Source organism: Centropristis striata, chromosome 18 (assembly GCF_030273125.1).
Source record: "Centropristis striata isolate RG_2023a ecotype Rhode Island chromosome 18, C.striata_1.0, whole genome shotgun sequence".
NCBI lineage: Eukaryota > Metazoa > Chordata > Actinopteri > Perciformes > Serranidae > Centropristis > Centropristis striata.
Window position 1 is genome coordinate 28329174 of NC_081534.1, and position 22964 is coordinate 28352137.

Consider the following 22964-nt stretch of genomic DNA (forward strand, 5'->3'; position numbering starts at 1 on the left):
CTGCGTTTTTAATATGGGACCCAATGAGGCTGTTGGTGCGTGTTGGTTGCGCATCTGTGCGTCCTACGCCCAAACTATAACTCTGACAGCTTTACCAGAGGATTGTGAGTGAGAAGACTTATTTTCCTACGTTTCTATGTATAAATTATTTCTGTAGAGTGGAATTTGGGGCCTGGAGCGCAGTTTTCAAATTTATTTTTTGACAATTTTTTCTCTCCCTCTACACTCTGCCGATGATGTCACACACTGTGACACGAACATTCCGTGCAATACACACCCATTATAATCTCAGAATTTCTCCAAAAATGATCATGGTCATTGAACAGGGATTGATAAAAAACTATATGACCTATCGAAACGTGGATTAATACACCAATACACAAGACTTGTGTCTACTGTTTAAAGTTTAAATGGAGTCTCTAGGTGAAATTATGCCGGAGAAGTAGATGTTTAAAAATCTCCAATTATTGTTCTTTTTCGCTCATTTTTTTCAGCCGTCCCATTCATTTCAATGCAAAATTTTGGGCAGTTTTTCGCTCGGCTTTGCCCCAAGCACTGGTCCCTAATTATAATAATTTATTTAAAGTCTTTTTTTGGTAATTTTTTGTCTTTTTGGTCATTTTGTGTCTTTTTTTAGTAATTTTGTGTCTTTTTGGTCATTTTGTGTCTTTTCTTTAGTAATTTTGTGTCTTTTTGGTCATTTTGTCTCTTTTTTTAGTCATTTTGTGTCTTTTTTTGGTCATTTTGATACTGCCTCCATCAGCCCCCAGGTAATTTGAGTTTGAGACCCCTGTTGTAAAGTGTTACCTAATATTCTGTTGAGTATCAATAGATCATAATTCTCTAATGACAAATTAAAGGACCCTTATCAAGAAATATTATGATATTATGGAGAAAAAAACTAACATATGCCACTGGATCATTATTGGGGTTTTTCACTGTTTGTGTTTTCATTCTAGATTAAAAAAGCTCTAATTAAGGTGCTGCGTTCTCTCTCCACGTGCTGCTTTCTGCTGTGATTTCTTTGCGTCTGCTGCAGCTTCATCTCAACCTGCAACTTTTGTTTAATCTGTCAATGCCCCAGCTCTTTGTAAAGGTCACTCTTGATATTGTTTGATATTTTTAGCCTCTCCTCACTCTCTGAGAGCCCGTGGATATCTCTCTGTGTGCCTCGCCGCAATATTTTTTTATGACTCGGCTCTGCTCCTTGTAGCAGTTAACTCTCGTCCTTTGTTCTCCTTTGTGCTCTCGCTATGTGACTGAATGAAACCGCTTCAAATAGCACCTCATAACACTTGTATCGTCAAATCAAATCTCTTTGTATACGGGCTCAAATCAGCCCTCCAGTTAACCTTTTCACCTGCTTTATTATATGGGAAGAACATATCATTTGGTTAATTTCAGAGATCTGTGCAGAGGTTAGATATCAAATCAGCACATTACTATCATCAGTCTCAACCGAGCTTCAGATCCAGAGACTAAAACATGTACATAATGTTTTTTATGGCTTATATCAGGGATGGGCAACTTAATTGCTGCAGGGGGCCACAATTTTTCATGGACACTACCACAGGGATATAGGACCGTGCACGGTGTGTCTTATCTTATCGTTCGCGATAATATCGGTATATTTTTTAATGGTTAAAAAAAATGCATATCATGATATTGGCAACATTCTTACTTCTTGATGTAGCGGTTAAAGTTGTTTTAATCACAAAAATCTACTTACTCTCTGTAGCTAAACACATGCAGCTTTCAAAATAGATAGAAATATAAAAATAAAAAAATAGAAGACTGTCAAAATAAGATGCCTTAAATAAAACATACAAAAACCTTTATTCTCCTTTACAATATTTCATTAAAATATGCCCCCGGAACCCCTAAATGGTTATTTTTATTATTTGCTAATACTCAAGAGTCAAGAGTAAATTTTTTGTATTTGGCAACTGTTGAGATTTGCAATTTACACTACATTTTAGATTTTTATTTATTTATACAAACTAAAAAAAATAATCATATTTTCTATATCTTTTTAGGTATTTCCTAATATCGTCAAGAATATCGTTGTCGCAAAAAATGGCTGCAATATCGTGATATTCTTTTGGGCCATATCGCCCACGCCTACCGTGCACTTAACCAGATATCTTGTATGTCTGTCTTGGGCTATTTTGTCGATTTTTTAAAATACTTTTCATTCTGCCACTTGGAAAAAAGAAATGTGTAACATGCATATTTAACATATTTAACATCGCTATCATATTTTTTTGCACAATCTGATTTATGTAACCTGATAATTATTTTTTCACTTTGACTTACTGGATAAACATTTCGAACCCAAAAGAAACCAAAAAACAACAAACATTAAAATCTGATTTTTTAAAAAAATGTTTTTTTTTAACACTCAATGAGTTTTAAATGTTGCAAATGTGTTTACAGGTTGCAAATATAACATATAAGTTCTTTATTTTTTATACTAAATATATTTGACCTTATCTCTGTTTTACTTGGGTTATCATCATGAAACAAAACCTGGAGTTCAAAGCCAGAACTTTAGAGGGAAGGTGACGGTGTCGCCATGTTGTTTTTTTTATGTTGTGACATCATGAAGAAGTAATGCGCCCATGATTTCACTGACTCAAGAGGATTAACATATTTCATGCTCAAATGCATGTTTAACAGTATAAATAGGAAAACAAAAGGTTTGAAGCAAATAAAAAATAACCACTTATTGTGATTTATTTTTCTTCCAGTGCAGGAACAGCAGACCAACATTAATTGCAAGAAGTAATTTTGTGCATTTTTACACTGCACTTTTAAGATTTCATGCTCAAATGCATGTATAACAGTATAAATAGGACTATAAAAGGTTTGAAGCAAATAAAAAACAAGTAATTTTGTGCATTTTTACACTGCACTTTTAAGATTTCATGCTCAAATGCATGTAGTTGTACTGAGGGCCACTTCAAGTGAGGATGCGGGCTGTATGTGGCCCCCGGGCCTCCAGTTGCCCACCCCTGGCTTATATCAACCTCCTGAACCTCACCTCTTCCAGGTTTTAGTAGGAAAAAAAGCAGCACAACACAAATAGAAGACCAGTAAGTGTCAAACTTACGTCAAATTATAAAAGGATTGCTGTTAAAATAGCAGGAAGCAGTTTAGGAAGCTTTAGCATCCATCTGCTCCGTATCTCGGGAATCATCTCAACCTAAATCTGTCAGCAGCCTCTCTCCAGACACTTGTTTGCTTTTTATATAACTCCCTAGAAGTATGAGGCTTTTTTAAATATACCCAAACACAGACCTGCTCCTAACAAGGACGCACTTCACTAATCATGCAAATGTGGCTGATTTCACCTGCTGTATATTTATTACTTCGACTGTTTTAACTCTATGGAGTTTTGGGCTTTTTAGTCCATTTTTGAATCCTTTTCATCCTGCCTGTATACACCACTTAAAACATGTTTAAATGCCATGTTGTTATATATTTTTTCAGCACAACCTCACCTATATGACCTAATAATAATAGATGTTTTATTCTGACGTACTGGATCAACATTTTGAACCAAAAAGAAACATGGTCATTTTGTGGTCATTTTGTGTCTTATTGGGTCATTTTGTGTCTTTTGTTGTGTCTTTTTTAGTTATTTTGTGTCTTTTTTTTGTCATTTTGTGTCTTTTTTTTTTGTTATTTTGTGTCTTGTGTTGTGTCTTTTTTGTTCATTTTGTGTCTTTTTTTCGTCCATTTTGTGTCTTTTTTCGGTAATTTTGTGTCTTTTTTAGTTATTTTGTGACTTTTTTTGGTCATTTTGTGTCTTTTTGGGTCTTTCTTGTGTCTTTTTTGTTCATTTTGTGTCTTCTTTCGGTCATTTTGTGTCTCTTTTTGGTCATTTTGTGTCTTTTTTAGCCCTTCAGTCCAACATAAAATGTGATTTTGAATCCTTTTTTACTTTCGAAACACTTTAATACAGTTACATTAGTAGTAAGTAAGGAAATTGTTGGTAGACTAACTTTGGCGCAAAGTGACCCATTTTGTAGAGTAATGATTGATAATCTACCAGTCGTCATCCAATCATCCAAAAGAGCCACCAGTCACGTCAAAGGTCTGGAGAAGGTGGCTATTTGCCGTTTCCATGGTTTCATTCACCGCTCTATAGAGACTTATAAAGTCCATTCAAAGCAAAGAATATTAAGATCGTAACTCATATACAACAACTCCCTTACTTACTACTAATTAGCAATAATTCTGCTGTTATTGAGGGAAAACTCTTAGTTAATATCTTACTGGTTGTATAATAAGGCCATGCAGAATAAGGCATGAATAACTAGTTAATAATGACTAATTAAGAATGAAGACAATATGTTACTTATTTGCATGCTAATAAGCAACTAATTAATGTTGAATATGTGTTCCCTGATCTAAAGTGTTACCGAAATGACAAAAGCCAAAAACACAAAAGCTGTTGACAATGACTGTGTGACATTAATGACTAAAAATGGCTGCATCAAAGACAGATTAGAGGATGACTGTTCTAATTATCCGTGTGCCGAGATGACAAACTGACTGTGGCCAATTCACTTAAATAACTAATAACTGTCAGAGTCATAATAAGAGTGAATCTGACAGGAAAAGCTCCACATACTGTCTGTGTGTCACTTTTCCTCCTCTTCATTAGTCGTCTCTCACCTTGCTTTGTCTTTGGGCTCTTTATTCTCAGGAGACCGTCTATTCATTTGGTGTTTGGGGTGAGCACACTGCGGTTAGCAAGCCGTCTGAATTAAGGAAGCTGGCTTTAATCCCTGTTTCACAGTGGAAACAGACGGTTTCTCTGTGATAGCGTAATCACGGAGACAGCTCTCCGGATTACCAAATGAACAGAGGAGGTTGAGCGGATCAGCACACTAAAGCAGAGACAGTACCATGCTAGTTTGTCCCGGTCACACACGAGATCTTGTAGAGCATGTAAGGGACTCCAATCTCCAGCCTCTGGAGCCGCTCGCTGGCTGTGTGATGTAGATGTGTGTCATCCCTCAAGCAGTGGATCAAAACGCGGCAGCGGCAGACGCTCGGCTTATCTCAACAAGTACTGGATGGATTGAGATCACTTTCTGCACAGATCATAGACTGTATGAGAGAAGTGACGTCACTTGGGCTGCAATTAACCCTCTGGAGTCTCCAAAAGCTCCAAAGCATGACTTCTTGATGACATCCAGACTAGAAAACAAAGCAGCGTGGAGCCCTACTGTAAATTTACCTCTAAAGTTCTGGCTGTAAACTCCATGAGGCCAGTTTCAGTTTGATGATGATATACCAAGTAAAACTGGAGACAAGCTCAAATATATTTAGTATAAAATGATAGAACTGGATGGAACCCTCTTATATGTTATATTTGCAACCTTTGTTCATATTTGCAACATTTACAATTCTTTATGGAGCATGATAGTCATTTGAAAGTTTAAAAAAAAAAAATTCAAAATTACATTTTATGTTGTACTAGAGGACTAAAAAAGACACAAAATGACCAAGGAAAGACACAAAATGACTCAAAAAAGACACAAAACGACAAAAAAAGACAAAATGACCAAAAAAGGACAAAATAACTAAAAAAAAAAGACACAAAATAACTAAAAAAGACACAAGAAAAAAAAGACATAAAATTACCAAAAAGACACAAGAAAGTCCCCAAAAGACACAAAATGACCAAAAAAAAGACAAAATAACTAAAAAAGACACAACAAAAGATACAAAGTGACCAAAAAGACACAAAATGACCAAAAAAGACACAAAACGACAAAAAAAGACAAAATGACCAAAAAAGGACAAAATGACTAAAAAAAGACACAAAATAACTAAAAAAAGACACAAGAAAAAAAAGACATAAAATTACCAAAAAGACACAAGAAAGTCCCAAAAAGACACAAAATGACCAAAAAACAAAATAAGGACAGCATATGTGGAAAGCTTTAACACAGACAATGAGTAACTCGTAACTCATATATAAAGAAGAAGAAGGATCAGTTTTGGTCCTTTTAATGTTGATCCATTTTATTCTTTGTATAACTGGCTCCTGGCATCCTGTCATTGTGCAAAGGTGCCCCCCTGGAAAAGCAAGTTGAGTATCTCTTGGCTTAGCACATTGGCATTTTGTATTTGTATTTGAATATACAGTGAGGGGAATAAGTATTTGATTTGAGTTGATACTTATTTCATTCAGTCAAATGGAAATAAAAAAAAGTGATTTTCAGATCATTATTTTTTTAATATTCTGTCTCTCACTGTTAGAATAAACCTACCATTACATTTACGGACCTTTCATTTATTTGTCAGTGGGAAAATTTAGCAAAAATCACAAAAAATCATCAGGGGATCAAATACTTTTTTCCCTAACTGTACAACATGTTTTGCTCCTGATTGACAGGTCGCCATCTTAGCAACCACATCCTAAACCATGCTTTATTGTCTATTTTTACTCTAAATGGGACCATGATTTACTCAGTGAGCATCATGCTGTATTGAAGAAGACTTCAAACTAACTAATGAGACCATAAACTCATTATGAGAATGTTTACTGAGGTCATAAAACAAGAAGTAGGGTAATTTCCTCTTAGACTTCAATGCAGTGTGACTTCTTTTAGCAGCCAGTACTGTCGCCCTCTACTGGCCATTAGAAATAATGCAGTTTTAAGGCACTAACACATTGGTTTTTATCCTTAACAATAAAAAAGTAGGGTCATTTTCTCATAGACTACAATAGAATGTGACTTTTTTATGCAGCCTATACATTCACCCTGCTGGCCATTTAAAAGAATGCCGTTTTAAGGCACTAACACATTGGTTAGTATCTGTAACAGAAGCCTCACCCACAGAGAGTTTACAGAAGAAGCCAGAGCAGGTTTTGTGTTCAGTGATATTTGCATTTCAGAATATGTGTGTAAGCTCTGCTGCTCCCATCTGTGGTTTGACATTGACATCGACAAGGTAAATATCAGAAGGACAGCTAATATTTAATTACCCTCATTAGCACGTACAGTGGCTCTAATCCCTTCTGAGTGTTTGCGTTAAGCTTTTTATTGGAGCAATGTAACTTTGACCTCAGATGATGAGAAAAATACAACATATCCTCCTTTTAAAGCTGCACCACGATGCTGCAGTGCATTTCTCTCAGCTGCTGTCAATAAAACCGTAAAGTAAGAGGTAAAAATGAGTTTAACAATAACAGCACAAGTCCTTGGTCTGGGTCTGCCCCTTGTTAAACTTATTTCTGCTGTGAAAAGATTCATAAAAACATCAGCGGAAATGTTTTGCTCGAAGGTTTGTTATTGACCTCAATAGAAATAGAAATTCACAAAAGAACTCTAAGCACTTACAGAACATCTTGAACTGAGCTAAAGTGAAGAACGGCAGTGAAAATTAAATAATAATATCTGTGTGATTTAAAAGAAAAATCGGATGCAACAGCTCTGAAAGTTATTTCAACATTTAATAATAGAGAGGAAGTCAGATATCCACAGTTATGTTTAAAGAATAGAAGTATTATAACAGGGAGGCTGTGGGTACTAGAAATCATAAAAATGTTTTCAAAGTGTAATATGTAACATTTCCACATTAAAATATATTTTAAAAAAAGATTAAACTACTTACACTTTACCAAATGTTTCCAACATTATTCAAACCCAGAGAAATCTGTAATTTTATTCAAGTACATCGCACATTTTCTTGCAGTTTGCAACTGACGTTTTATCCAGTTTTAAGCCACATATTTGCCATATACTTTAAGATCTTGGTTGTTTTTAAGTTTACATTCTAACCAGATAAAAACATTTTAAGCTATCAGAGAAATATCTAAGTTAGGGGTCTCAAACTCAAATTACCTGGGGGCGGCTGGAGGCAGTATCAACATGACCAGAAAAAGACACAAAATTACAAAAAAAAGACACAAAATGACAGAAAAAAAACTAAATTACTTAAAAAAAAAGACACAAAATGGCCAAAAAACCCCACAAAATGACCAAAAAAAGACACACAATTACAAAGAAAGACACAAAATGACTGAAAAAACACTAAATTACTTTAAAAAGACAGAAAATGACAAAAAAGACAAAATGACCCAAAAAAGACACAAAATGACAGAAAAAAACTAATTACTTAAAAAAGAAACAAAATTACCCCCCAAAAAATAGAATTACCAAAAAAAAGACACAAAATTATTAAAAAAGGCACACAATTATTATAAAAAGACACAAAATTATTTAAAAAAGTCACAAAATAACCAAAAAAAGTAATTAAAGGGACCTTCCACACACAACACGGTAAAGTGCCATTCATATAAAACATACATTAAACTTTCATATCAAGGTGGGGGCCACAAAATATCGTCACGAGGGCCGCAACTGGCCCGCGGGCCGCGAGTTAGAGACCCATGCTCTAAGTAAATGTTGGCGCCACCTCAGCTAGCAGCCCCGTGCAGACGTCTTGTGTCCCCAAACAGCATTGCAGAAACACCCATTTTTAACATGAAACTGCTTTATTAAGTGTTTTTACTGGTTTTAATCAGCAGGTCCATTTGTTTTGAAGAGGGAGAGACCTTTCTGGATAATTCTACTCTTGGTAAAAACCTCCTGAATGTCTGGATCTTAAGTTATCAGAGAAACTTTAGCAGCAGCAGGTGGGTTAGCAACCCCTCTACCTACATGCCAAACATCATTGGAGAAACACTAATTTCTAACATAAAACTGCTTTATTCATTTTTTTTTTACTGATTTTATACAGCGGGGCCCCACAGCCCCTCTGCCGACATGCCAAACATCATTGGAGAAACACTCATTTTTAACATGAACTTGCTTTATTCAGTGTTTTTACTGGTTTGAATCAGCAGGTCTGATTGTTTAGGAGAGGAGGAGACCTGTGCGGCTAGTTCTGCTCCTGAACAAAGAACACTTAAGGGAATCTCAACCAGGAGAAACCAGCTGCAATGACAGCATTACTTGTTATTTCTTATTGTTTTGATTGAGAAACCCCTCATGGCTGAAAATTACATACAGTCCAGATCAACTATACTGCCAGGTAGTAATAGAGCTAACGATGGGCTTATATTACACACAAAATCACATAGTTGGAGAGATGACTTACTGTGAGCACACACACACACACACACACACACACACACACACACACAGCATACTTCAGTGCATATGTATAATAAGACACGCCTTAAATGGGCATGTGTGCCTTATATCTCACAGCCCAAACGGTAGAATCCAGCCAATTATCCCACATTTTCATCAGGATGTGTCTTCTACGCTTCTCTGACAGTTCATTCATCCACTTCCTCCTTTCCTTTCCTTTACCTCTCTCCATCTGCCCTCATCGCTCTTCCTGCCCGGCAGATGCTATAGAAGTACGCTTATTAGGAAGACCGGAGCTCCTTTGAAGCCCGAGGTCTGTGTGTGTGTGTGTGTGTGTGTGTGTGTGTGTGTGTGTGTGTGTGTGTGTGTGTGTGTGTGTGTGTGTGTGTGTGAGAGAGAGAGAGAGAGAGCGAGCATCAACGTCTGTGACTGTGTGCTTTATACAGAACAAGGACAAGAATGATGACACGTGCTGCATGATGAACGTGACTGTCTGGTGTGTGATTGCAACTCTTTGTGTGTGTGTGTGTGTGTGTGTGTGTGTGTGCGTGCCTTTTGTGTGTGTGTGCATGCATTTTCTCTGTGTGTGTGAGTGTGCGTGTGTATGCATGCATTTTGTGTGTGTGTGTGTGTGTGTTTGTGTGCGTGCCTTTTGTGTGTGTGTGCATGCATTTTTTGTGTGTGTGTGTGTGTGTGTGTGTGTGTGTGTGTGCGTGCGTCCGTGCATGCTTGCATGCATGCATCTTTTTGTATGTATGTGTGTGTGTGTGTGTGTGTGTGTCTGTGTGTCTGTGTGTGTGAGCCCGCCTTCAGTCTGACACTTTCTGGCTCTCAAAGTGACAAAAAAAAGTGTTTGCCTCGATACTTCATTTAACAGCTGCCATTTTAACTCCCACACAGCTATTACATTGACAGCCCAAACACACACACACACACACACACACACACACACAGACACACAAAGGGAGCCGTGCAGAGAGCTGGTAGCAGCAGCGGTAGAGGAGGAGTGATGGTCTGATAAAGGACCATTTATTGTCCCCTCGAAGCGAACACGGAGCTCTGAAGCACCTTTACCTTTGTTGCAGTTTCACTGTTTGTTTGAGTCTCTTCTCTCAACAGATGTTGTTGTTGTGCTTGTGAGCCATTATACAGAGTTATGTCAATAAAAACAAGCAATAACAGTGCAAAGTTGCAGAAAAGCAGCACACTAAGGTTTTTTTTAGATTAGCTTGTTGATCATGAATCACATTTACTTCTTTCCAACAAAGCATGGCATTAGCTTTTAGAATGATTGATTTATTCTTCCAATATTTCTAATTCATGCCGTCATTGTATAAAAAATACACTTGCAGAGACTTGAAACTTAATCAAAATAGGTAATCCTTTAAGTCTCGCAATCATTTTATGGTAATTCAGCCACAAGCAAACACTCTGAGGGAAATTAGAGATTTTTTCCCCAGATGTTTTTGAAATTAAATTTGCAACTTCAAAAAAGCTGCAGCTGAGACCGAATCAGGCCCAGTTTGATGGCCAGAAAAATTAAAGCTGCACTAAAGCTGCACCACTGGACCAAGTGATTATGGCAGATTGTGGTGCATTCATGTGCATGTATCATTATTCTATAGTCCAATAACTTTAATTTAGAATAGGTTGGGACAGTGTGTAAAATGAAAAAAAAAATGGATCAAATCTATTCATAGCCTATAATAAAGATCATGTCTTTTACAAAAAACTTCACTCATACATGATTATTCTATTTCTGTGTATTTTTATTCCAATGATTATTCAAGTATAAAGGCAATAACCTTTGCTTTCTTCGCACGTGCAACTTTGCACCAATAGATCCAATGCTGCTTTTGTTGCAGGTTGTGTATACCAGCTATTCTCAACCTTGGGGTCGGGACCCCAATTGGGGTCGCGAGATGATTTCTGGGGGTCGCCAAATCATTTTGGAAGTCAGCTCTGTCTCCACTGTGTTAAAGTGTTCATGTGTTAATGTGTTTTAGTCTTTTTGGTCACTTAATGTCTTTTTTTTTTGGTCATTTTGTGTCTTTTTTTGATCATTTTGTGGTCAATTTGTGTCTTTTTTTGTGTCTTTTCTTTTGTCTTTTTTTGATCATTTTGTGGTCAATTTGTGTCTTTTTTGGTCATTTTGGGTTTTTTTGATCATTTTGTGGTCAATTTGTGACTTTTGTGGTCATTTAATTTATTTTTTTTGGTCATTTTGTGTCCTTTTTTAGTCATTTTGTCTTTTTTTGGTAATTTTGTTTCTTTTTGGGGTCATTTTGTGTCTTTTTGATCATTTTGTGTCTTTTCCGGTCATTTTGTGTCTTTTTTGGTCATTTTGTGTCATTTTTGATCATTTTGTGGTCAATTTGTGTCTTTTTTGGTCATTTTGTTTCCTTTTTTAGGTAATTTTGTTTCTTTTTTGGGTGATCTGAGCTGTGCGTTAAGATTGTGTTCAGTGAGCGGGGGTCGTGGACAACATGCATGTTAAATTGGGGGTCGCGACTCAAAAAGGTTCAGCATTCCTGAAGCACCTGAAACAGAAATAGAAATGTGTGTGTGTCTTGTTGTGTTGCAGGCAGGAGTGTAAGAAGCTTCGTGAGGAGCTGAGAGAGGATCACGAGGAGGACAAGGCCTCAGCGCTGAATCAGCTGGCACAAAACAAGGAGCAGGAGCTGAGCAACGCCCGGGAGAGCTGGCAGAGGAAAGTGGAGGACCTGCTGGAACAGGTACGACTCCCGCCAGCAGCTCTGTGTGTATGCACAGGCCTGACCAGCCGGTCTCCTGCTTTCTCTGGTCTAAAACTACACAATGATGAAGGTTTAAGGTTTGGAGTTTTTACCCCTTAAAAGCTAAAGGCATTAAACCATGTCTTTTTTTTAGTAATTTTGTGTATTTTTTTGGTCATTTTGTGTCTTTTTTGGGTCATTTTGTGTATTTTTTAAAAAAAATTGTTTTGTGTATTTTTTTTTAATAGTTTTGTGTCTTTTTTTAGTAATTTTGTGTATTTTTTTGGTCATTTTGTGTCTTTTTGGGGTAATTTTGTGTCTTTTTTTGGTAATTTTGTGTCTTTTTTGTAATTTTGTGGGGTTTTTTTGGTAATTTTGTGTCTTTTTTTGGTAATTTTGTGTCTTTTTTTAGTAATTTTGTGTCTTTTTTGGCCATTTTGATACCGCCTATATATATATATATATATATATATATATATATATATATATGGCACTTAGAAAATGTTGTATCTATCAAAACAAAAGTTCAACTTAAAAAAAAAAATTATTAGAGAAAATCAACTTGCGTTCTTTTCTCTTTTTTATATATTTTTTCATTATTACTGTGTAATCTGCACAAAAGACATTTTTCAGTTGTTGAATAAGAATCACTTAAAGTTGCAGCTGGTAAAGTTACCTCATCTATCTAGTTATCTAAGCTCTTATATGTAGTGGAGTGGAAGCGTTGAGGAGCATAAAATGAAAAATATAAAGTACAAGGACCATAAAAATTGTATTGAAGTACCAGTTAATGTACTTAGATTCATTGTACATACATTCCAGCCTGAGGATAAGTGCCTCATTTACTGGTAAAAAATGTTTTTAATCTTCCACATGAACTGTGAACAGCGGATGTCTGCAGCTTGTAGTGGAATTGCTGTAATTATAGCAGAAGTAAGGAAATCAATAAGGAGGGAGAGAGGACGAGGAGGGCAGTCACAGCTCACGTTGGCCCCGATAACACCTCCTGTCTCTGCCAGACTGACTTATTTCTCCGTGACACTGGTGGACAAACTCACTCACACATTCATTAGTGGAACACAGCGGAGCGGGCAGCTGCTGCTAATGACTGTCCGCTAATGTTAATGCAGCGTGACTAAGCTCTCCTGTGGTCATCGTGCACACACACACACACACATTCTTGTACTTCTATCTTTGTGAGGACCCTCATTGGAATAGTGAATTCCCTTGCAAGGTTATAATAGTTTGGGATTTTTCATTAGTTTTAGTTTTGGTTGCAATTTGAGTCTTTATTGTTAGTGTTTGGATTTGTGAGATGTTTTGAGATGTTTTGAGACTTTTATTGCAGCGGGGTGTCAAGAAGAAGTCTAGAGTGATGTAAGCAGCTAAAGTTTCTATAGTCTTAACACAAACCCAAAACTACTTAAAAAACAAAAATTACTAAAAAACTAACTTACTTAAAAAAGACAGAAAACGACAAAAAAAAAACACAAAATGACAAAAAATACACAGAATTACCAAAAAAGACATAAAATTATTTAAAATGACACTAAATTATTTTTAAAAAGACACAAAATGACAAAAAAGACAAAAAATGACCAAAAAATACACAAAATTACCAAAAAGACACACAATTATTAAAAAAAGACACAATTACCAAAAAAGACACAGAATTACCAAAATAGACACAAAATGACCAGAAAAAAACTAAATTGCTTAAAAAAAGTCACAAAATTGGTTGTGAATTTTGTTAGTTTTAATGAGGTTTTAGAGTGAGTTTGCTAGTCTTTGTTTAGTTTTCATTACTTTTCATTAGTTTTAGTTTTTTTTGTAATGGGGTGTTTGTTGGGTGGGAGATTAAAAGAGGTCACCAAAAAACTTGCCTTCATTTCCTTTGTCTTATCCATATTCATTATGTATGAAAAAAGTTGACAAAGACGAAAATTGAGGACATTTTCACTATAATTATAGTTAGTTTTTGTTAGTTTTGTAACCATACGATACAGTTTCAGTTAGTTATCCTATTAAATTCTAGTTTTTTCGTTATTTCGTTTCGTTTTCGTTAACTATAATAACCTTGTTCTCTAACCCTAACACATGGTTACCTTTACATAAACCTGATTGTAACCTTTAACCCTAAAACAAAGTCTGAAATCTCAAAAAAGCCTTTAAAGAAGTGAGGACCGGCCGAAATGTCCTCACTTTGCAAAAATGTCCTCACTCTGTCGGTTAAAATTGGTTCCGGTCCTCACTATGTAGGAAGTACAAGAACACACACACACACACACAGAGCATCAGCGGCTTTATTAATGTTCCTTTCTGCGTGGCGTGCTGCTGCTTGTCACCACGCTGTCCGTCAGCTCCGTCCTGTGATTAATGTGTCCACTTCACGCCTCGCAATCAGCACAACCGTATTTATTTAGTCTGATGTCGGATCAGAGCGGCGGTCAACCTCCCGATAGATACGCTCCGAGAGAGACGACGCTGCTTGGAAATCAAATAATGGAACAGACTGTTTTCTAACGGCCCGTTTTAACACAATATTATGTCTGCAGCAGTGATGCATGGGCAGATGTAACTTTTGCAAAATATGATTTGCTCGCACACAAGATGCTTCACCATATTTCCAAAAAGTAAACATATATATATATATATATATATATATATATATATGTAAATATCAGAGTCATTGAATTCAGGTGATGCAGGCTCAGACTTAATACCTTAAGAATCCCTGTGAAGGACTGTATCAAAGGCTTTCTGGAAATACATACCTATATGTGATCCTGTTAAACATTAAATTAGTGAAACTGTGAAGTCATGATTGATTCTGCTGAGACGAATGGTCACGTGACAAATATTCACTGAAAATCTGTTTACACAGAGCTGAGAGGAGAGGACAGGAAAGGCTGTTTGTAGAAGTTGTAAAAATGGAAGACCCAATTTATTTTTTATGATATCTGTGACTCTAGTGGGCACTTGGAAAAGTGTTGTATGTATGAATTCCATTTTACTCCAATTTAACAAAAAATATTAATAATTCATCAGAGAAATTAAACTTTTGCTTTTTATTTTTTCATGATTTATATTTTATATATTGCAGTGAAATACAAAGCCACAGTGATTAAAATTTAAAAAGAGTAAAAAACATCCTGAAACAGCTTGTTGGGCTTCAGAGGGTCTCAAACTCGTGGCCCACGGGCCAATTTCGGCCCTCGTGACGATATTTTGTGGCCCCCACCTTGATATGAAAGTTTAATGTGAGTTTTATATGAATGGCACTTTACCGTGTTGTGTGTGGAATGTCCCTTTAATTAGGGGTTTTTTTGGTAATTGTGTCTTTTTTGGTCATTTTGTGTCTTTTTTTTTAAATAATTCTGTGTCTTTTTTGGTCATTTTGTGTCTTTTTTAAGTTATTTATTTATTTTTCTGTCATTTTGAGTCTTTTTTTTAGTAATTGTTGTTTTTTTGATAGCTTTGTGTTTGTGTTAAGACTATAGAAACTTTAGCTGCTTACATCACTCTCGACTTCTCCTTGACACCCCGCTGTAATAAAAGTCTCAAAACACCTCACAAACCCAAACACTAATAAGAAAGGCTCAAATTGCAGCATATACAACCATATGCTCATGTTCATAAAACTTTCTGACCTTATGACACAGTGGATGACTCACATCTTAGTCATAATACAATTACTAAATTTAGGACGCAGCTGTTCAGACTGAGCTGCTGTTCTTGGTTCACTGGGAGCTTCCTGTCTCCATCTCGCATAGAAAACCCACATATGACTAATTGCAAAATCATTCAAAAGTGGAAGGAAGTTGTCTTCTATCCACTCTGAAGTCTTTATAAATGAATTATTTCGAGTCCAGCTGGTCTCACCTGTCAGATTGCTCCACGGGACTTCAACAGTTGGTACAGCAGACAAGGTTATCTTCCCCGGGCCGAGAAACTTTGCATCCTGTCAACAAGTGTTGCTGCTTTCTAGACATGAGAGGACACGTGGGATGTTCACACACCACAGGGCACCTAAATAATGCATGTAGTCCTCTTTCCTCTAAAGTTTCTTCTTATTAAGCTTCTTTATCAAGTTTGCTGTCAATTAAATGCAGAACTGCCAAAGGCGACATGTACAAGGTTGTACTTTTTTATCTGCACTTTTGCCCAAAAACTCCTCTTCTTAAGTAGTCTAGACAGACTAATTTGGTGAATCATGCTGCTTTCTCTGAACAGTCAGTTCTACATCTGTTGCCCTTCACCATAAGCTACAGCTCATTGTGTACTGCACTGAACTGAAAAATATTTAGTAAGAAACTGTATAGCTCGAGGCTTTAAAGAATTACAAACATCTTAATATGGCAACCTTTGTTTAAGCCTAATTGATTACCACCCCCTTTTTCTCCTCCTCTGTTATTCTGCTGCATAAAGAAGCTGCTCCCCAGAGACAAACTTAAACTTCTGTGCCCTTTCTGCACAATCTTCCCTTTTTTAATGAGCATGCAAAGGTATAGAAGCAGCAGGGCTTCGCTCCAAGTCTAACAATTAGTTTTTCTGCTCTCCAGATCTCCCTGTTGAAGCAGAGTTTGGAGATGCAGCTGTCCCAGTCGCAGTCGTCGCTGCAGCAGCTGCAGCACCAGTTCAGCCAGGAGAGGGAGCACCTGAGGATGCAGCTGGACGAGCTGCAGACGGAGCACCAGAGGCGGCAGCAGCGTCTGCAGGAGGTCCACCGCTGCTCCTTGCAGGACATGGAGCACGCCAGGCAGAGGGACCTGAAGGTACGTGCAAACGCATTCAGATCCGTGTTTGCTGGCAGTCTTCTCCCTCCCTGCCTTCAGCTGGCACAACAACATGGTTATCAGTGCAGCACATGACAGTTGGTGTCAGTTTTATGCCAAGAAGCGTGGTTATCGGTGCAAAGTGTGAAACCTTCAGCATAAATATGTATGTCATGCTTGTGAGTGCACCTGTGCAACCTCGCATGTGTTAGTAGAGCTTGATATGCAAAGAAAACAGACAGCCACACTTCAAAACATGTCTCCATAATGGTCAGAAATACAGCCCAGTTGAAACTGGATTTTTGAGGCTGATACCGGTCATGATATTTATGATTCTTAAAAATGTAATAAAAGGAAATATATCAGTATAAATTTGCATTAACATCCCTTCATTTGGAAAAAAGTAGATTTTGACCAAGATATTCACCAAGTGGGACAGGAAAAGGACCAAAAATATATCTTGTCTACCTCAGGCTAAATCAGCACCATGGAGAGTTACTGCATGCATGGCTCTACCGCAGGCTAAATTAGCACCATGGAGAGTTACTGCATGCATATCTCTACCTCAGGCTAAATCAGCACCATGGAGAGTTACTGCATGCATGGCTCTACCAGAGGCTAAATTAGCACCATGGAGAGTTACTGCATGCATGGCTCTACCAGAGGCTAAATTAGCACCATGGAGTGTCACTTCGTGCATACCTCTACCTCAGGCTAAATTAGCGCCATGGATAGCTACTGCAATCATACCTCAAACTCAAGATAAATCAGCCCTATGGAGAATTACTGCACTTATTCTTTTACCTCAGGCTAAATTAGTACCATGTAGAGTTACTGCATGCATACCTCTACCTCAGGCTAAATTAGCACCACTAAGGCTAAATCAGCACTATGGAGAGTTACTGCCCTTATTCTTCTAACTCACGCTAAATTAGAACCATGGACAGCTACTGCAATCACACCTCAAACTCAAGATAAATTAGCACCATGGAGAGTCACTGCAACCATTCTTCTACCTCAGGCTAAATCAGCACATCTTAGCTTAAGTCAGCACCATGGACAGCTACTACATATATTTCTTCACATTCGGGCTAAATTGGCATCTTAGAAAGCTTCTCCATGCTGACCTCTACCTCAGGCGAAGTCAGCACAATGGACAGAGATCTGATGTAAAACAATAGCAACATTTATCAACTTGATCTAGTACAATGGCTGCAGAAATTAGAAACCACTGCAATAAAGCAAAACCAGGAAACCTACACATTGTGCACACTAAACTGTCAAACCCAGATTTGCATTCTTCAAAACTGAAGAATGATAATGTCGTAATTATATGCAAACAATGTTTGCATTTTAATAGACCCCATGAATGCCGAGGCATTTGTGTCATCTCCTCCGCCAGTTCCTTCGGGAGAAGCCATCCATGACATTTTTATCCAATAGAGGCTTGTCAGAGTCAAGGTTAGACTGGCAGTGAGTCATCTCCGTCATTACTCACTCTCACTGACAGCAGACAGCTTCTATATCAAGTAGCGATGCTGACAGCTCTGTGTTTCCTCTTTATAATGTCAAGATATGCATGCACAAACCAACATGCGCGCTCCTTCAAGGTGCCAAGAAAATGTTCTTCAACGCTAAACCTTCCATTTCACAGTCAAGGTCGATTTGGATCAGCTATACATCACAATCCCAAATCCCTTTTTCCCGACTTGGACGCTGTAATTGTATTAATGCTTTAGGCAGAATGGAGGTCAGGAAACGGCGTCCTTATGATGTGTTTTTGGCAACTCCTCGAGTACAAATGTGTGTGAGGACGGGAAGTGTGTGTGTGTGTGTGTGGAGAAAGAAGATCACCTCTGAGTCACTCAGGACTTATGAAATCGGAAGTCTTCATTATTTTCCTGTAAACTAAACTGACTGCTGTAACACAAACTGTCCTCCCTGTTATCTCCCTCTCCTCCTCAGCTTGTTCCTTCTTTGATGCAAACACACACTAGCTGGTGCAAACACACCACATTTGACCACCTCTCCGTCTTCTTTCTTCCTTATTAGCAGGGAAATAAAGTGTTAAAAGCTTTACGGAGGGCTTTTATGGTAGCGGGGTGTTTATATTTCTGTCAGCGGTGCAGGGAGAGAAACTCAATTATCCAGAGTGGAGGCATTAGACGGATGATTTGTGAGTGTGTGTGTGTGTGTGTGTGTGTGTGTGTGTTTGGGAGGTAAATTCTGGCGTTATCTGTCCGCGCACAGTTACATCCAGAGAGTAATAAAGTTGTTACAAATCCTTGCTACACAAACACATTCACATAACCTAATTTAGCTTCACGATTTCTTGCAACCAAAAAGCTACAAATAGAAGCAGCGGAGCAATTGACAGCTTATTGATTTGCTTATCATCTTTATTCTTCTTATCTCTCCGACGGCTCATATTGCTTTTCCCCTGCGCAGTTTCAGAGGGAAAGTGCTTTACCTGCTCCTCTAAGGACGTTTGGATATTGAGTAAATATATAAAACGCACCAAGTAACAACAATATTACACACATAAATAAAGAAATGTACAGTACAAGCCTGTAGCGCATTCATCTGTTCAGCTGCTGCTGTGTTGCTCTAGACTGAAATATCTCAACAGTGGGACCGATCGTTAAATTTTAGGACGAATCCTAATGACTTTTATGTTGTCTGTTTTCCTCTCATTGCCTCTTATTGTCCCACATGGGAAGTTTAGCTTGCAGCATGCCAAAAATAAACACATCAGAACAGTCAATAAACCAGTGGCAACAATTAGTACAACTAAAGTAAAAGACACGAGTTCGAAAGAGCAACACTCAATGGCAGTTAACACTATAAATGTTGCATCAAAAACAGGTGGAAAAAAGTTTCAAAAGAAAAAAAATAGTATTCATTTTTAGGGCCGGGACTCAATTAAAAAAAATACTCTAATTAATTAGAGTCTTTGTAATTAATTAATCGAAATTAATCGCATTTTAATCGCATATAAACATTTGTCCTGAGAACAGTGAGAAGTAATTTTTTTAGTTTACCATTGAATAATGACTGAATACATAAGTTTAAGCAACAAAAATATTGTTTATTTTTGTTCAAGTCCAACAGACCAGTGCATTTTTTTGCCATTAGCTGCTATATATTTTGCATTGAGGTGATACTTGAGGCTGGATGTGCTGCGGTGATATGTGAATTCCTTGTTGCATAGCAACACAACCATGCTCTTATCGACGCTTCCATCCGTTGGTTTTTAGTAACTAAATGTCCCATCATCCACGGGGCCAACCAAAGGTCTCATCAGCTTCTTCCTTCATGTTCACTGTGGTTTGTTGTTGTCTGAACTCATCAACGCTAGTTGGTGCTCCAGTATAATCGGTCCTCCTGAAACTCATCCAGTGAGAAACGTTCCGCGCTACAAAAATAAGTGTGATTAAAATGCGTCAATTTTTTTTTACGTGTACATTTTTGTGTAATAAATTAATCTTAATTAACGCGTTAAAGTCCCGGCCCTAATAATTTTATTTATATAGCACCTTTTAAAAACAGCAGTTTACAAAGTGCTTCGACAGAGAGCGGGTAATCACAACGGGAATAATGCCATAAGGCTAAAAACAATTTAGACATTAAAAGAAAAATAATAAGAGACAGAGGATGAACAATCACAAGACATTCTTAGATACACAGAAAATAAAAAGGGTGTTTCCACCAGCACCCAATTCCCGGAATGAGGCGGGTCTCACTCGCCGAAATGCACCTAATTTGAATTAAACATAAGCCCCTTTCATAGTGCGGTCCCGAAAGTCCCCGCTATATTGCTGGAAAGATCTGTGCCGGCTCTTCGCCTGATTTTCTGCCCTTTCATAGTGCAGTCCAGAGGACTTTTTGTTGGCGGATAGTGGACCGAGATGATTTTGGAAGTGAGGAGGACTGAACAGTATGATTTCAGATTTGGAGTTATTGTGGTGAAGGAAGTTTTGGGCCGTCCAACGGCTGATATCCTTAAAACAGTCGAACACAGCAGCTATGCTTCCAGGACCAGATGGTCTCAGGAGAAGGTTTATCTAAACACATGATGACAATTATGTGCTAGAGTACAATTAAAGTTATTTTATTACACGTATTAAAAAGGACTTCTGGCCTTTATCTATACTTGGATGCTAAAGGAAACAACCTGAAGGGTTTATTGAAGACTTGGTGGATATCAGTGGTGTTTATGGTTCCTCTGTGGCTGTTTAATGGCTTTTTATTAGACTCTTCAATTAAAATTGCATGAGAATGAAGACTCTGTTTGCACCTCATCAATAATCCTGCTGGGTTACCTTCATTAAATTTGATTAACTGTTTGTTGTTAATGACTTTAAGGTTACTGCACTGTGCTGTAAGATAGACAGAACACCACCAGCAGGTCAAAGGTTACACTTTAATGGATTGGTTCTAGGTTTGGTTCCCAGATGATCCTAATGACTTATGTCAGGGGTCTCAAACTCAAATTACCTGGGGGCTGCTGGAGGCAGTATCAAAATGAGCAAAAAAAGACACAAAATTACTAAAAAAAAGACACAAAATGACAGAAAAAATACATAAAATGACCAAAAAGACACAAAATGACAAAAAAAAAAGACACAAAATGACTGAAAAAACACTAAATTACTTTAAAAAGACACAAAATTACCAAAAAAGACACAAAATTATTTTTAAAAAAGACACAAAATGACCCAAAAAAGACATAAAATGAAAGAATAAAACTAAATTACCAAAAAAATGATAGAAAATTACCAAAAAAAGACAGAAAGTTATCTAAAAAAAGACACAAAATTACCAAAAAAGACACAAAATTATTAAAAAAGACACACAATTATTAAAAAAGACAACATTATTAAAAAAAGATACAAAATTACCAAAAAAAAGGAATTAAAGGGACCTTCCACACACAACATGGTAAAGTGCCATTCATATAAAACTCACATTAAACTTTGACTCAAATTGCCTTAAATTATGTTTTGATTGTTAAGATTTTATGAATTATTGTTTTAGTTAAAGTGATATTGTTGGGCAATATCTGAACTTGCACATTCCTCTTTTATATTTTTGTCGATTTGATGTTCAGGCTCTGATTGAAAAAACATATAAATCAGAAGTTACTCACCAGTTAGTGAGTACTTGGGTAGTTTTTTCAATGAATACTTACTCTTACTCAAGTAACTATTTTTACTTCTACAGCAGAAAATGTTTCTTTTCAAAATAATTAACAGTGCAGTTTTCTTGTGTGGTAACAGAATTTTTCGGAGACCAGGCTGCAGCATTTAGCCGTGTCTAAGTGCAAAGAGAGAGCTGCGAGTATGACTGAATCTTTATGAGGCAATAAGGCAAAACATTTATGGGAGAACTCTATAAATTGCCCATTAAAATAGCTGAAATCTTGAGCTCTACGTGTCAAGACAGAACTTTGAATTGAATTTTTAAGCCCTGAAGCATTAAAAAACCTCCTCGAGTCTAGCTGGTGCACATCTCTAACAGGCTGCTCTGAGCGATGCTCTCTGTCCTGGTTTCCCCCAGAAATCCTTGAATAAACAGGATAATGTAGCAGCTTTAGTGCTGACTAAGACCAGAGGAAGAGAACATGTTACACCTGTTTTAACTCTATGCAGTCTTGGGCTATTTTGACCATTTTTTAATCCTTTTCATGTCTTTTCGTGTCTTTGTAAGTCATTTTGTGTCTATGTTGAGTAATTTTATGTCTTTTTGTGTCTTTGTTTAGTCACTTTGTGTCTTTTTGTGTCTTTGTTTAGTCATTTTGTGTCCTTTTGTGTCTTTTTTTAGTCTTTTTGTCTCTTTGTTTAGTCATTTTGTGTCTTTTTGGTAATTTTGTGTCTTTTTTTGGTAATTTTGTTTCTTTTTTTGTCATTTTGTGTCTTTTTGTTTCTTTGTTTAGTCATTTTGTGTCTTTTTGTGTCTTTTTTTAGTCATTTTGTGTCTTTTTTTGGTCATTTTGTGTCTTTTTTTGGTCATCATGTGTCTTTTTGTGTCTTTTTTTAGTCTTTTTGTGTCTTTGTTTAGTCATTATGTGTCTTTTTGGTCATTATGTGTCTTTTTGGTCATTTTGTGTCTTTTTTGGTCATTTTGTGACTTTTTTGGTCATTTTGTGTCTTTTTGTGTCTTTTTTTGGTCATTTTGAGTCTTTTTTAGTCATTTTGTGTCTTTTTTTAGTCCTTTAGTCCAACATAAAATGCTATTTTGATTTTTTTTTAACTTAAAACACTACCATGCTCAATAGTTAGGGTTAAAGTCCATGTGTTGGCTCCAGGTTAGTTCCTGCATTGAAATTCTGC

At 37.0% G+C, this 22964-nt stretch overlaps 1 protein-coding gene across 1 annotated transcript in view; it reads left to right on the plus strand.

Moving 5' to 3' along the window:
- The window catches only part of fam184ab (family with sequence similarity 184 member Ab), a 253926-nt gene that overhangs the window by 163031 nt on the left and 67931 nt on the right, over window positions 1-22964 (plus strand). The window contains exons 13-14 of the mRNA XM_059357047.1: window positions 11707-11857; window positions 16420-16632. Coding sequence (XP_059213030.1) covers window positions 11707-11857; window positions 16420-16632 — 364 coding nt within the window. The remainder of the gene's footprint in view (window positions 1-11706; window positions 11858-16419; window positions 16633-22964) is intronic.